At 35.8% G+C, this 16,731-nt stretch overlaps 2 protein-coding genes across 2 annotated transcripts; both read right to left on the bottom strand.

The window, feature by feature from the left end:
- Positions 1-21: 21 nt before the first annotated feature.
- LOC136065591 (disease resistance protein RUN1-like) lies at positions 22-2,081 on the bottom strand. Its single transcript, XM_065769046.1, has 2 exons — positions 1,477-2,081; positions 22-1,129 (listed from the first exon to the last, which is right to left on the bottom strand). Exons 1-2 carry the CDS (start codon positions 1,998-2,000, stop codon positions 22-24), a joined length of 1,632 nt encoding a protein of 543 aa, XP_065625118.1. The 5' UTR covers positions 2,001-2,081.
- Positions 2,082-9,302: 7,221 nt separating this feature from the next.
- On the bottom strand, positions 9,303-10,813 carry LOC136065590 (disease resistance protein Roq1-like). Its single transcript, XM_065769045.1, has 3 exons — positions 10,425-10,813; positions 9,764-9,945; positions 9,303-9,649 (listed from the first exon to the last, which is right to left on the bottom strand). The coding sequence occupies exons 1-3, from the start codon at positions 10,811-10,813 to the stop codon at positions 9,303-9,305; spliced, it is 918 nt and encodes a 305-aa protein (XP_065625117.1).
- Between the last annotated feature and the right edge of the window lie 5,918 nt (positions 10,814-16,731).

The raw sequence follows: 16,731 nt of genomic DNA, 5'->3' as shown, positions 1-16,731 counted from the left end.
CTAAATTCAAGTTTAAACTTGTCAACTTACAGCATTACTTGTCAATACATGCAGGACATCCTTATAACTCCATAACCTACTACGCTTACTAGGGTCTTTGGGGGATTCACAACGAACAATGTCTTGACCCATTTCTTTAAGCAAATCATGCATCCCAAGAGCTCCATTTGAAGCAATGGTTATTAGAGATTTGTCCAGAAGAACATCAATATCGTAGATATAGTGACCTAAACTTTCTAGAGTATCTCTTATGCAATAGTTGTCCATTCCATTAAAGAAACATGCAATATCTAAAAACAAATCTCTTTGTGTATCGTCAAGCCCAACAACACTCATTTCAAGTACATCCATAATGGCTCTATTAGGTTTTGCTTCTAATTTATCTCGAGCACTTCTCCATGCATCAAGTGTTTTACCAAACAATGAAGAACCTAAAACTCTAAGAGCTAAAGGAAGGCCGTTAGCGTAACTCACAAAATTTATAGACAAATCCACATAATTTTCTTTAGGATGAGGTTTCTTAAAAGCCTTCAAACTAAAAAGCTCCATTGCTTCATCATAATTCAACCCCTTAGCTATATATATATCAATAACCCCATCCCAATAGGTGTTCAACAAATGAATATCTCTACTTGTTACAATGATTATACTCCCTAGACCAAACCAATCCTTCCCAGCTAATGCTTTTAGTTGTTCATCATCATTCACATCATCAAGAACAATAAGAACCTTCTTATTGCAGAGTCTATTCCTTAGAATTTTCTTTCCCTCTTCAACATCTAAAATATTTTTTTCTGTTCCCACGAGGATCTTAGAAAGAAGATTGTTCTGTAAAGAAACTAGATGTCGATTTTCAGACTCTTCTCTAACATTAGCAATAAAACTACTAGCTTCAAAGTCACGAAAAATTCTATTATAAATTTCTCGGGCAAGAGTTGTTTTACCGATTCCACCCATACCACAAATCCCAACTAAGCGGACACAATTCAACCTTTCACCCAAGCATAAATCCAACATTTCCTTCACACGGGAGTCCATTCCAACGAGGTGCTCGGAAACAAATGGGACTTCATGATCCAACTCACTACTTATTCTTTGAATGATTTTTTTTATAACTTCTGATTCAGAACTGCAAAGAATATAGCAGAACAACAATTTCGATGAGGCAGAGCTAGAGATACATTAATTTAGAGACAAAATATTCAGCAAACATACAATCTGAGCTTTGTTCAGTAAAAAAAAAAAAAAAAAAAGAACTCTACAAGTGTATAGTATGTACGTGGTACAAACAATATATGCATGCGATGTTGTTCATCCAAAGTCCAATTCGAGCTTATAATTTCCTAGATTTGTCATATACAGGGGGCGAAGTAAAAGAAAGATGCCATGTGGCAAAGTAAAGAAAGTAACGATAAGAAAATTCAGGAAATTAAAATAAAATAAAAACCATCATTCGAAAAGAAAAGAAATTCTTACTTATCCTTGAGATGCCATCCAGAGAGATTGGCAACTTCTGTCAAGGCTGCTCTCCAAGTCTTCACATCATCAATCTTATCTTTGAATCGATTTTCATGTTTTGCAAAAGCTTCCGCGAAAGACCCTCTCTGATACCTGACATCACTAGGATCCACATAGTGGAACACAGGAAGGACTGTCAGCTTCTTCTTGTCCATGCACTCGACGATCTTTGCTAGTTCGATCAAACACCAACTAGACGAAGCGTATTGTTTGGATAGAACGACAACAGCGATTTTCGATTCATCTATTGCTCTCAGGAGCCCTGAGTTAATCTCTGTTCCTTGCTCGAGCCTCTCATTGTCCCTAAATGTGAATATGCCTTCTTGCTTCAACCTATAGTATAGATGGTCTGTGAAATTGTTGCGGGTGTCGGTGCCTCTGAAACTGAGAAACACGTCGTATTCGTATTTGCATACAGAGGTAGAAGAAGGATGAATAGATGAGGAGGAGGAGGAGGCGTTTTCTATGGCCAGAAAAGCCATCGGAAATATGCTAGAGATATGTATTAAAAATATATTAAAATAGTTTTTTTGAAGAATTTAACACACAAAAGAAAACGTAAATTGACGAAGAAGAAAGCAAATTTGAGTTGGATTTTAATTTCAAGAAGTGGAAAAGAAGAAAAAAAGGAGATGGATATACGTGCTCGAAAAGTGAGTTCACAGATTTTTTATGAAATTGCAGAGAAAACTGAAAAGCTCAAAAATTTTCTTTTGAAATAACGATAGATTCATGAATCAGTTACGATAAAATGAGTGGTGTTTGGAAGTGACAGAATGCTTGAAAGGGACAGGCATTTATACATCAATAATATTTTCGCAGAGTTGTAATAAGTAATTCTCTTCTAAGTTCTTTAGTCAAAGCAGCGTATGTGTAAACTGTAAAGTTGGAATCCCTGTCCCCGCCTCTGATACTGAGGAACCATCCTAGCAATGCAGTTGGAAGTAGGAGCTAGGAAATCACGGGGAAGCCCTTGTAAAACATATCTTAAATTTGTACTATCATTTAAAATATATATGCCAACTGAATTTTGTCACACCATTATAAATTTTACAACTATATAAGTTTATTAATTAGAAGAAAAAAAATTTAGAAATATTATTCTTGTAATTTTTTGTTTTGTTCATAACTTTATTTTTTTTTTTAGTATAGGAGTAATACTACAAACACAAATTATTTTATAACATTTTTACAAACTGTTACGTGGTTTTAGCATTTTTCAAATAATTATTAGTAAATAAAAATTTGATATTAGTAGTGGCCCAGATTAGAACTAGTAAAAATTTGCCTTATCAATAGTTTGTGAAAATTTTGTAAAATAGTTTGCGACGGTAGCATTACTATTTATATATAAATCAATAGTTACACTAATGAGAAGATTTTTTTTTATTTTAGATAGTTAGAGCATCCACAGCAGTAGAGCTAAAAATTTAGCTATTTGGCACCACAAAAAGTTATTTTATCTATTTTACCTACACACATGCTGCAGCAATGGATCTATTTTAGCTTTCAACACAATAAAATAATATAAACATCACAATAAAATAATATATCCACTACAATAAAATAATATATCCTCCATAATAAACAACAATCACAACCACATACACAATTGCACACACAACCACTGTTTTAAAAACCGGACCGGACCGGCCGGTCCGACCGGTTCAACCGGGAACCGGGGGCCAATCTGGTCCGGTTAAAAGCTCAATAACCGGTCAATAACCGGTCAACAACCGAAAAACCGGCCAAAAACCGGGGTTGAACCGAAAATTACAAAAAAAACGGTTCTATGACCGGTTCGGTTTTTAAAACCATGCACACAACCACAACCACAACCAAAACCACAACAACCACCATCACCACCACCACCACAGCCCATAACAAAGAAAAAAAAAAATCAACCAAGCCCACACCCACCCGACCCACCAGGCAACACCCACACCACGGCAATNGGTATTAAATACATGTTGAGGAAAGACCACCAAGAAGTAATGAAGACCCAAAACAAATTCTGATTTCAAATTAAAGACAAGACACTTCTGCATAGACACACACCACACTTTGCTTACACAATAGACACACACATCAAACTTTTTGCCTTTTAAACTTTTCCAAACTAAATTCTTATAATGCACACAACCAACTCACTTGCATTTGCTCTGCACAACAGACCATGCAATTTACTTTACAACTCACTCTTGTAAGGACAATATTATCACACTAGGAATTGGTGCTTACACTTCACACACCAAATAAGCGCCATCGCTTCCCATTTATTACTTGGTTCAATTGTAAGTTACCGCTTTGATATCTAGCCCAGTAACAGTAAACTGCTCTCTCCATGCTTCTAGACATCCTAAGTTGTGGCTGGACTTTAATTGTGCAAGAGAGTCTTGTAGAAAGAAAATTCCAGAGAGAGCAAGAGAGAAATTTCTAGAGAGAGAGAGAGAGAGAGGCGGTGTTTGATTTTTAACACACCATTTATGGAGTCATAGAAATGCCAGAATTCATGGAGGGAATATTTTAAGTGAGGAGCAGTTGAAGAAAGCGAGATTGGTGTAAGGATGGCAGTTAGAGGGAATTTCATAGACTCTAGCAAAGACTAGCATGAATATATCTCTATGTGAAAGTTGGAATATCCACTATCATTTCTCAAATAAAGCCAGGGAATCCTGCCAGTCGTGCTGAATTGTTTCCTGCCACTGTGTTTCCTGCTACATCTATAATTTTTATGCTAGGTGCTGTTGTGATTGAATTTGGTGTCCTAGTAAGAGTCAATATTGCATTCGGAAAATCCAGAAAGTGTTTCTTTAAAGAGAGTTTTGCTCTGCTTCAAAATGTCTATATCATGTCTAGTTGTTCTGTTGTTGCTATTGTTATGTTGCGTATTGCTTTGTACTGAGTGTTTTCTTAATAATATTTTTCATTCATCCCCAAAAAAAAAGACTAGGCCCAAGTTCATGTAGGTATGCAACCTTGGAAAATTTGACCGATAGGAATACACAAGTTTGGTATAAATTCTGCTCACTGTTGAAGTATTCATCCACAGAAATTTTGAAAAAATCCAAATGAGGCAGTACTGATGTGACTTATGAGTTGAAGTTACACCATGGGGAATAGTATTTAATCAAATCACAAAGAAAAGAGGAAATAAATGAGCTATTTGAAATAAATCTATGACAGAAACTAGGGGTGAAGCATACCAGTAGCTTGAAGGAAAATCTCAAAATAATGAAGGCAGCAATGCAAGAGGAAATGGGACATATCATTTTCCCTCATCCTTAAGCATGGAATCAATGTGTAAACTGAGTCTTTTAGGCTGAACTTCTTCAACATAGCTTCTAAATCTACAGGGTCTTGCTTCACAATTACAATTTTGCTTATATCTTTCTCCATTATCAACCATCAATTGACAAATGAGACCCCAATTATCAGATAAAGAAGTCATGTAGCAGTGACAAAGCCCACACTTCTGCACATTCAAGCTTTGGCAGTTGCTAGCAATAGAAGCTTCCATGCAATTGTATTGATTCAACCAATCAGGACGTGATCCACACAATATATAAGACTGCCACATCAATGCACCTAGATGGAACCACTTGACATCAGTTTCCAAATGACAAATAAGACGATGAGAAGTTTCTTATTTAGAATTGACGAGGATGGTAGTTGGATGATCGTAGTCTGATAAAGAAGTGCATTAAAAAATATTATTTGACCAGCAATAACCAAACAAATGATATAATTGATAGCATAGTATCCATCTACTGCAAATATTCTAAAGAAAGAAATTAATATTATAGCTTTACTCTATTAACTCAACAGAGCTAACTTGTTATATAGACACATGCACATCAGGAGTTCAAGACAAAATTTCATCCTTAAATCAAATTATTAAAATAAAAACAGAAAATAATGATATTTTGTAAGTTTGTTATATTGGGACCCAGAAAAAACAAGTCAGAACTCAGGAACCTAATTCAACTGTTTCAGGCCTAATTCAAGGACAAACTCAGCTCAAATACAAATACCAAAAGGAAATTTCCACAACTTTCCAATCAACCAAGCAATGGGTGGTGTGGTGTGAAGTCAAAATAAAAAAAGAGAAAAGAAGGGTCCTTTAAGTTTTAAAATAGTTGTCCTACTTCGAAATGATAAAATAGTTGCATTAGTTCTATTGTACACGACAAGAAAGCTTTGCATATAACTTTATCTACTTTGTTGCAATTTAACTTCTCTTGGAAACAGAGGCCCAAATTTTCTTCATTCCATTTGATTTTACAACACTGGAGTACCATGCATTTATAATCTATTGCATTCTCCTATGGAAAGTTGTAGTAAACTAAATACTATAAAAAGAGTGCAATAACAGAGAGTTCCGAATATACCATCAAGCACAATTGAACAAAATGACTACCATACAATCAATTCCACATGCTTTTCATCAGCCAGCAACGTGTCAGTTTCTCCTTTTCAACAAAGTCCAAATAATATACTTCTTCATATCCAGTATGAGGTAGCTGGCAGAAATGAGAAAACAAATACCAAACTAAAACGAACCTTGTCATAGAATAAGAAGAAAAGAAATTCAACGAATTTTAAAAAGAAAAAAGAAATATAAAGCTACCAACAAGCTCCATAAGAGGGAGAAAAGATATAGACTTACAAAATGTCAAAGACAAGAAAGTTGATCAGCCAATTTCATCAAAGCTACCAATTTCACTGGGATTTCTCTTCCTCGCAATCAGAGTCACCTTGTTCTTGTGTGCTTGAATCCCAAGCCTTAAACGTGGAATTAATCTTTCAATCAGATTGGGGAGTCTTATCCTCTTTGGTGTGGTTCGTCTACATCATTAGAGGTAGCTTCTCCACTACGTCCAGCCCCTTCCCATCAGAGTCATCACGGCTTCGCTTAGTTTTGGTATCTTTTTCTGAATCGTTAAAACCATCCTCATCGTAAGGGGTGATGATGCAGCTGCTAGGCCGAGCCTTAGTTTGGTTTATTAAGTCTTCAATGTCTTCCTCGGATACCAGATGGGCCCCGCATTTTGTAACCTCTAAGCCTGGACCGAGGGTTCAAATTTAACTTCAATCTGGCTGAATCCGTCGTTAGCGTCGACTTTATTCAGTATTTTTTCTCCCCAGTGCGCAAGGTGTCCACCGGAATAATAGTTCAGCGAAGCTGATACGATTCAATCTTACCAAATTTCTTGGATATAGGAACATCATCTCCGACTAATCCATTAAAGAAACACGAAACACCATTCATATCTTCATATTCTTGAATTTGAAGTTGGTGAAGTGGATGATGCTTGCGGAATACAAAAACAGCGCACACAGCGATTCCCATCAATTCGTTACGGATATATCTGAGGGCACTTGCAGATTCACTGAACCCCCCACATTTTGGTGGCTAAACCATTTCGAAATTTCACTCCCAGGAATCTCGAGAGAAACCATCATACTTATACTGAACCTGAAACATACAATTCATGATGCTAAGAACTTCACATGTGAGAGAGAGGGAGAGAGGGAGAGAGAGAGAGACAGACCTGGTTATTAATGATATGACGTCTTAGCATTGTTGAAAACAGGTCACCGTAGTCTTGATTCTTGATCAATTTGTTGCAACCGAAAAGAGAAAAACACGGCTGAAAATCGGATTCTGGTCTTAATGATAATGTTTCCAGTGAGGTACAGTTTGTTGCTTCAATATGCACAATATTTAATGGAAGCTTGGGCAACATTCGAAGATGAGTGCAACCACCCATTTCAAGCCTTATCAAATTAGATAGTTGAATGATACTTTCAGGAAGGCAAACAAAATTATTTCCCCCTAGATTTAAATGTTGTAAAGATGACAAGCACCCAAGACCATTAGGAATTGTCTGAACATTGCAATAACTTAGATTAAGATTGGTCAAAGAGCATAAGCCTATTAAAGAACGCTCTAGCATGCCCGTGAGCTTATTAGATGATAGCCCCATGCATCCGGAGAGAGATAGTACTTTGAGATCTTTTAAGTGAACAACGGATGAAGGTAGGCCCGTTATAGCAGTCCCACTCAAGTCTAACACCTCCAAACCTTCGATTTTTCCCAAATTTCTGGCAATTCATCAAGTTTTGAGCAGCCAGATAAATTGAGATTTTTTAAGTGAACAAAGGATGAAGGTAGGCCCGTTATAGCAGTCCCACTCAAGTCTAACACCTCCAAACCTTCAATTTTTCCCAAATTTCTGGCAATTCATCAAATTTTGAGCAGCCAGATAAATTGAGATTTTTTAAGTGAACAACGGATGAAGGTAGGCCCGTTATAGCAGTCCCACTCAAGTCTAACACCTCCAAACCTTCGATTTTTCCCAAATTTTCTGGCAATTCATCAAGTTTTGAGCAGCCAGATAAATTGAGAGTTTTAAGAGACATCAAACTACAAATTGCAATAGGAGACTCGAAAGGTTTTTGCAATCTCTTAAATCCAATTCTATAAGGCCAGCGGAGTGTATCACTAATAATGATAGATCTTTTATAGCAGTCTCACTCAAACAAAGTTTCCACAAACGTGGCATATTTTCCACAATATATGGAAATTTCTTTAGTCTTGAACAACCACTAAGATTGAAAAATTCAAGAGCTTCCAAGTTGATCTTGTGAGGAAACCTTTCGAGACATTTACAATCATTCAAATCCAATTGAATAAGCCTTTTGAGATCTCCAAGAGATGCATGTATCTTATAGAGTCTTGTACAACGTTGGAGGATCAATTTCTTAAGATTTAGGACTCCACTAAGGTCCGGATCTCAATCAAGTTTTGAGAATCACTTAGTCAATGAGTTTTAACTCATTTAAAATCTATTATAAACCAAGAAATAATTAGACAAACTCATGCCTTAATGAAAATGAAGGAAAAACACATTTGCATAAGTGAAAATCTTACCATAATTCCTTCCATAGTTGTTTGATGTCACTGTAACGCATTCTTAGTTCAACAAGTTTGTTTAGTTGGAAACTGGTTGGCATGGATTTTAAAGGATATCCATGCCAATCTATTATGCGTAACTCATTAGAAAGATAACTGAGACCTTGTGGAAGTTGGATAGGAGCTCCAATGTAGTTTTGCCAAGGATGCACATAACCAATTTTAAGAAATCTCAAATTTTCATCTTTGAGAAGGTTTCAGCGCTCAAGCGTTCCTTTGCTTCAATAGGCATGTTTAGCATTATGCCTTCAACTACTTCTGTTCCCTAGTAACCAAAAACAATGAAATTAGAAAAAATTAGAAGAATTTGAAAGAAGATATATATTTATCTAAATTCAAGTTTAAACTTGTCAACTTACAGCATTACTTGTCAATACATGCAGGACATCCTTATAACTCCATAACCTACTACGCTTACTAGGGTCTTTGGGGATTCACAACGAACAATGTCTTGACCCATTTCTTTAAGCAAATCATGCATCCCAAGAGCTCCATTTGAAGCAATGGTTATTAGAGATTTGTCCAGAAGAACATCAATATCGTAGATATAGTGACCTAAACTTTCTAGAGTATCTCTTATGCAATAGTTGTCCATTCCATTAAAGAAACATGCAATATCTAAAAACAAATCTCTTTGTGTATCGTCAAGCCCAACAACACTCATTTCAAGTACATCCATAATGGCTCTATTAGGTTTTGCTTCTAATTTATCTCGAGCACTTCTCCATGCATCAAGTGTTTTACCAAACAATGAAGAACCTAAACTCTAAGAGCTAAAGGAGGCCGTTAGCGTAACTCACAAAATTTATAGACAAATCCACATAATTTTCTTTAGGATGAGGTTTCTTAAAGCCTTCAAACTAAAAAGCTCCATTGCTTCATCATAATTCAACCCCTTAGCTATATATATATCAATAACCCCATCCCAATAGGTGTTCAACAAATGAATATCTCTACTTGTTACAATGATTATACTCCCTAGACCAAACCAATCCTTCCCAGCTAATGCTTTTAGTTGTTCATCATCATTCACATCATCAAGAACAATAAGAACCTTCTTATTGCAGAGTCTATTCCTTAGAATTTTCTTTCCCTCTTCAACATCTAAAATATTTTTTTCTGTTCCCACGAGGATCTTAGAAAGAGATTGTTCTGTAAAGAAACTAGATGTCGATTTTCAGACTCTTCTCTAACATTAGCAATAAAACTACTAGCTTCAAAGTCACGAAAAATTCTATTATAAATTTCTCGGGCAAGTTGTTTTACCGATTCCACCCATACCACAAATCCCAACTAAGCGGACACAATTCAACCTTTCACCCAAGCATAAATCCAACATTTCCTTCACACGGGAGTCCATTCCAACGAGGTGCTCGGAAACAAATGGGACTTCATGATCCAACTCACTACTTATTTTGAATGATTTTTTTATAACTTCTGATTCAGAACTGCAAAGAATATAGCAGAACAACAATTTCGATGAGGCAGAGCTAGAGATACATTAATTTAGAGACAAAATATTCAGCAAACATACAATCTGAGCTTTGTTCAGTAAAAAAAAAAAAAAAAAAAAGAACTCTACAAGTGTATAGTATGTACGTGGTACAAACAATATATGCATGCGATGTTGTTCATCCAAAGTCCAATTCGAGCTTATAATTCCTAGATTTGTCATATACAGGGCGAAGTAAAAGAAAGATGCCATGTGGCAAAGTAAAGAAAGTAACGATAAGAAATTCAGGAAATTAAAATAAAATAAAAACCATCATTCGAAAAGAAAAAGAAATTCTTACTTATCCTTGAGATGCCATCCAGAGAGATTGGCAACTTCTGTCAAGGCTGCTCTCCAAGTCTTCACATCATCAATCTTATCTTTGAATCGATTTTCATGTTTTGCAAAGCTTCCGCGAAAGACCCTCTCTGATACCTGACATCACTAGGATCCACATAGTGGAACACAGGAAGGACTGTCAGCTTCTTCTTGTCCATGCACTCGACGATCTTTGCTAGTTCGATCAAACACCAACTAGACGAAGCGTATTGTTTGGATAGAACGACAACAGCGATTTTCGATTCATCTATTGCTCTCAGGAGCCCTGAGTTAATCTCTGTTCCTTGCTCGAGCCTCTCATTGTCCCTAAATGTGAATATGCCTTCTTGCTTCAACCTATAGTATAGATGGTCTGTGAAATTGTTGCGGGTGTCGGTGCCTCTGAAACTGAGAAACACGTCGTATTCGTATTTGCATACAGAGGTAGAAGAAGGATGAATAGATGAGGAGGAGGAGGAGGCGTTTTCTATGGCCAGAAAAGCCATCGGAAATATGCTAGAGATATGTATTAAAAATATATTAAAATAGTTTTTTGAAGAATTTAACACACAAAAGAAAACGTAAATTGACGAAGAAGAAAGCAAATTTGAGTTGGATTTTAATTTCAAGAAGTGGAAAAGAAGAAAAAAAGGAGATGGATATACGTGCTCGAAAGTGAGTTCACAGATTTTTATGAAATTGCAGAGAAAACTGAAAAGCTCAAAATTTTCTTTTGAAATAACGATAGATTCATGAATCAGTTACGATAAAATGAGTGGTGTTTGGAAGTGACAGAATGCTTGAAAGGGACAGGCATTTATACATCAATAATATTTTCGCAGAGTTGTAATAAGTAATTCTCTTCTAAGTTCTTTAGTCAAAGCAGCGTATGTGTAAACTGTAAAGTTGGAATCCCTGTCCCCGCCTCTGATACTGAGGAACCATCCTAGCAATGCAGTTGGAAGTAGGAGCTAGGAAATCACGGGGAAGCCCTTGTAAAACATATCTTAAATTTGTACTATCATTTAAAATATATATGCCAACTGAATTTTGTCACACCATTATAAATTTTACAACTATATAAGTTTATTAATTAGAAGAAAAAAAATTTAGAAATATTATTCTTGTAATTTTTTTTGTTCATAACTTATTTTTTTAGTTATAGAGTAATACTACAAACACAAATTATTTTATAACATTTTACAAACTGTTACGTGGTTTTAGCATTTTTCAAATAAATTAATTTGATATTATAGTGGCCCAGATTAGAACTAGTAAAATTTGCCTTATCAATAGTTTGTGAAAATTTTGTAAAATAGTTTGCGACGGTAGCATTACTATTTATATATAAATCAATAGTTACACTAATGAGAAGATTTTTTTTATTTAGATAGTTAGAGCATCCACAGCAGTAGAGCTAAAAATTTAGCTATTTGGCACCACAAAAAGTTATTTTATCTATTTTACCTACACACATGCTGCAGCAATGGATCTATTTTAGCTTTCAACACAATAAAATAATATAAACATCACAATAAAATAATATATCCACTACAATAAAATAATATATCCTCCATAATAAACAACAATCACAACCACATACACAATTGCACACACAACCACTGTTTTAAAAACCGGACCGGACCGGCCGGTCCGACCGGTTCAACCGGGAACCGGGGCCAATCTGGTCCGGTTAAAAGCTCAATAACCGGTCAATAACCGTCAACAACCGAAAAACCGGCCAAAAACCGGGGTTGAACCGAAAATTACAAAAAAAACTTTCTATGACCGGTTCGGTTTTTAAAACCATGCACACAACCACAACCACAACCAAAACCACAACAACCACCATCACCACCACCACCACAGCCCATAACAAAAAAAAAAAAAATCAACCAAGCCACACCCACCCGACCCACCAGGCAACACCCACACCACGGCAATCAAATTCATGCAATGCAATGCAAAAAAAAAAAAAAAAAAAAAAAAACCCAAAGCGTGGATCGACGGTAAACCAAAGCAATGGGCGGCGGAAGGCAGCGGTGGCTTCGACGATGAAACCCAGATCTTGGATCGACGATGAAACTCACGAAATCCAGAGAAACCCAGGCTTGTCAGCGTTGAGATGGAGGATTGGGCGGAGGCGTGGATCGGTGGCTTGGGGCTTGGGTCGGCTTGGTCTGATCGGCGGAAGAGAAGTGGGTCTGATCAGCAGCTTGGGACGGCTGGTGGGTCAGTGACGTCGAGCTTCGGTGGTGGCAACGTTGAGGATGAGTCGAGCCAGTGGCGGTGAATGAGGGAGCTTGAGAGAGTGACGTTGAGAGAGTTTGCTTGAGAGAGTTTTGAGAGATGATGAGAGTTTTAGATGGAGTGACTGAGAGAGAGAGAGGCACGGAGTGACTGAGAGAGAGAGAACCACTTTTTATTATTTTAATCGGGCTGGGAGTAAAAAATTATTATTTTTGTTTAGCTCTCAGCTACAGTGTACATTTATCTATAGAAGTGCATTGTAGCAATGGAGCTAAAAAAAATAAGTTTAGCTCCACTGCTGCAAATGCTTTTACAACATGTTGCTAATGAGAAAATCAAAGCCTTTTTATTGAACATAATATAAAGTGTTAGTTGAACTACAAAACTATAACAAAAACAACCATTAAACACATTATAGGATGTGAAAACTAAGAAGATATGCACCATGTAATTTGCAAGGTAACTCAAAACTCTTTTTCACTGCATGGTAACTAATTATTTACTTTAGGCAAATTATCTTTCTTTATTTATTCATTAAAAGTACCGATGGCGATGATATAGCGTAGCATAAATCCGTACTGACATGCATAATTTGTAGTTAATCTTGTGAATAAGTTTTGATGTGGCAAATCAAAAGCTTTCTAGCCTATTTGAGTGATTGCTTGGAACATATTTTTAATAAAATTAAATGTTGATAGTCTTTTTTTTTTTTTGGAGAAGATGTTGTTAAAAAAAAAGTAAATGGTATATATATATATATATATATTTTTTTTTTTAGAAAATCATGTAAGTGGTAATTTAATGGAACAAAGCACTTGTTTGTTGACTTCTCAAAAGTCACGGTAACTTTTAAGGGAGTGTGGGGCAGGTTATATTAAATACAAAACTCTCTTAAGCAATGTGGGACAATTATTTATTCTTTTTTTTTTTTAGAAACAAACACACACACAAGAGAGAAGGAAATAAATTTTAACATAAATGTAAACCACAAACTTCACTCAAAAGTTATGATAACTGATGAGGGCATTTTCATCCAGCGGGAAATTTTGTTACTCATCCGTCCTAGATGATCCTCTTTCTGTTCGTCTAGCTAAACAACCTAAGGGACCAATGATCCTAACCATACACCCATCGTCACATGGTCCCTCAGGTCCGTCATAATAGCATGGGAAAACGCACAACGAATGGGAACCGATGGTTGGGCAAATCCTCGTCTCCTTATCTACACATCGACGGACGTTTGATCAAGCTGACGGACAGAGGTAGTGGGTCCATAATTCTTTGCGTAATCTCCACGCATAAGTCCCCATAAGGAAATATCTTGCGCATCACGTCCAAAGACCCTACTACACGTCTATATCTTCCCCATATGGAAAAGACACCCTAAAATCTTGGAAACCCTAGCCCCAGATCTTCTCTCATGGAAAGGTCCCTACATCCAAGGGATCTTGATTCACTACTCACCACTATATAAGCATTGAGTCTCCTCTTCTCCCAGTTACGTAGAAAATCCTAGCACTCTCACTATAGAGTTCTTAGAGATTTCTCATTCATTGACTTGACCTTCAGAGAGTCTTTAGCCCGCACCACACCGGTGCTTTCTGTTAGGTTCTTGGTTTCTTGTTTTTCAGGTACCCATTGGAGCATTCAAGGGCTATCAACTCACTGACGATTTTTGTGCATCATCAATAACTTTTTCTGGTTCGTTGACTTGACTGAAAAAGGAAACAAAACTTATACAATGTGGGTTAAAAAAAAAAAAAAAACGCTTTAGCATTAGGATACTTTTTAGAAATTTCGAAGCAGTGACATTAAACACACCTTTCAGAAATTTCGTAGTAGTGACTTGAAAAAAATAAAAAAATAAAAATGGTTTGTTTGTTTGTTTTCCTTTTTCTTCTCTCTTTCCAGCACCGCAATGTCATCATCCTGATGCTAACCTCACCTTTATCTTTATTGTTCTTCTTCTTCTTCCCTTTCTTTGCAGCTCAACGCTAACCCAATTCTCAATTTTCAACCTCACTCGCTTTCACCTTCCAAGATTTTCCCGTCAACAGCTTTTCAGTTTACACTCTGAACACTATTTCTTCTTTCTTTTTTTCTCTGGTTATCTTAATTTGTTTTTTATTTTTTATTTTATTTTTTATTTTTAATTATAAATTTTTACAGAGAGAGTGACTGAAATTTTGGTCATTGCTTCCATTTCCTTGTATGGCCACTCAAACAGCCTCCTCTTCTTGGAAATATGATGTGTTTACGATAGTAAACTCACTACACAATAAACGAATACAAACAAATCAATATTAAAATAAATAACAAATATTAGTAAAAATTTGAATTTAAAAGCCAAAATTCATTTAACTTGTATACCATATGCAACAAAGTTTTCCTAGAACCAGTAGCCCATAGTTCAATAAGAGCCCCAGTTACTTTCTAAACTATTCAACCAAGTGATTTGCTGAGGGATAAAATAAACAACCTATGTCCTTGGTTTTTGTCCTTGCATTTCCAAAACTAATTTCTTCCCCTGCTGAAAAGGCAAAACGAAGAGATACAATGTCTTATCTGGTGATCATTTTAAGAAGTTATTTATATGCAGAAAAGCTAAGGTTTAAATTTCAGGAGAAGCACAATGTAATTGCTTTTGCCAGGCTAACTTTTCTTATTTGTTCTACCGTGAGTGGCAATGCACCATGATTTTAAAAAGTTTTCTTTGGGCAGGCAAACTTCTTGTGGTCTTGATGAATTTGCTTTTCAATTGCTGATATAACAAAAAAAATTGTCGGCTGAGTTGTGGGTCTTTGTAGAAATCATTCTCACTTGGCTACCAATAAGAGAGGCAGTAAAGACAAGCAATTTGTCCAAGTAAATGGAGGTATAGATGGGCTACACTCACTCATCTTGTATTCGATGAAAATGTGTCACTTTAACCAATGACCAAGCTCGTCGAGAACAAGCTCACTGATACAGTAGTAAATATACTTAACAATATTGTTGTTATAAAAACCTCCTTCAAATAAGTTAAATTAAGGCTAGATTCAATAAAGCTAGCTTTCCAACAGTAGAATCAATCTTTCTTACAAATTGCAGCTGGAAGGCGTAGGGCCACTTGGTATCAATAAGTATAACCAATGCAGACTTAAATGAATCCCCTTTCACAAACACTTAGGCGCTATTTGGTAACGTTGTTCATTATCTGTATTTTTTGAAAATATGTGTGGATGAAAAAATGTGTGAAAATATATGTAATATTCTTTAAAAACTGAAAAATGCTACTTAAACTACCATACCAAACGGCCCTATTCACACAAATACCTATGTTCAACAAGAGCCAGAAGATGCACTCTTTAAAATAAGAGTCGTTCGTTTAGTCCCGCTGCAAAAAAAAAAAGAGTCGTACACGAACCCGAATCCATTTCTGTCCTCATATTCTTACAGAACAAACCCTCACATGCAATGCACAGATTTCCATATGCCTGTTCCCTCTTGGGCACCGACTCTAATACATAATGAATTGTTTGACCAATGCCAACCATTATTTTTAGGAGTAATATATGCCACGCTTAAGACCACAGTCACCGTTACTCAAAATCACTTCCACCAATGATGACTGTTCTTTTTTATGCCTTTAATATAGTATATAATGCTTGGAGTAGTTGATTTGATTTGATTTGATTTAATTGATTAATTTAATTAATTTTACTCTTTTTTTCTATGCTTTGTTCAGTTTTATATATATACACACATATCTATTAATTAATTAGTCGAGGAAAATAAATTAAAAAAACGCACAGTTTACAATTGTTATCTAACTTATATTTTTTTTTTTCTAGAACTGCATTGATAACCAAGATATGATCTTCTGGCAGCTGGTAATGGTTAGGCCAAAAGCCCGACTATGTCCTGCAATTTATTTGGTCTAACTATCGGTTTTTCATTGTAACTTAACCTCTTAAAAATTTCCAAGCAATGGCATGCCCCCCTTTTTTTTTTCCTATAAGCAAAATAGCAAATATTCATTAAAAAAATTATTAAAAAATGCAGACCAAAAACCAAATAATAGGTTCAGAAACAATTCATTTGACCACAATGTCAAGACTCAATAAGTGAAATCACCATGTTTACATTATCAAGTTCAAATTAATTTTATTTGAAGAAGAACAAAGCTTCAATA

Source organism: Quercus suber, unplaced genomic scaffold (genome assembly GCF_002906115.3).
Source record: "Quercus suber isolate HL8 unplaced genomic scaffold, Cork oak 2.0 scaffold_1037, whole genome shotgun sequence".
Classification (NCBI taxonomy): Eukaryota; Viridiplantae; Streptophyta; class Magnoliopsida; order Fagales; family Fagaceae; genus Quercus; species Quercus suber.
The sequence above is the reverse complement of the archived record's forward strand: the minus strand, read 5'-3'. Positions and strand labels throughout refer to the sequence as shown.

Bases quoted from the DNA above. Each gene is read 5' to 3' on its own strand.
- LOC136065590 (XM_065769045.1), bottom strand. From the start codon at position 10,813: ATGGCTTTTCTGGCCATAGAAAACGCCTCCTCCTCCTCCTCATCTATT. The intron at 9,946-10,424 runs GTATCAGAGAGG...TATTCTTTGCAG, and splicing joins GTGGATCCTAGTGATGTCAG to TTCTGAATCAGAAGTTATAA. The intron at 9,650-9,763 runs GTAAAACAACTT...GTTTCTTTACAG, and splicing joins TTGTGGTATGGGTGGAATCG to AACAATCTCTTTCTAAGATC.
- LOC136065591 (XM_065769046.1), bottom strand. From the start codon at position 2,000: ATGGCTTTTCTGGCCATAGAAAACGCCTCCTCCTCCTCCTCATCTATT. The intron at 1,130-1,476 runs GTAAGAATTTCT...TATTCTTTGCAG, and splicing joins GGATGGCATCTCAAGGATAA to TTCTGAATCAGAAGTTATAA.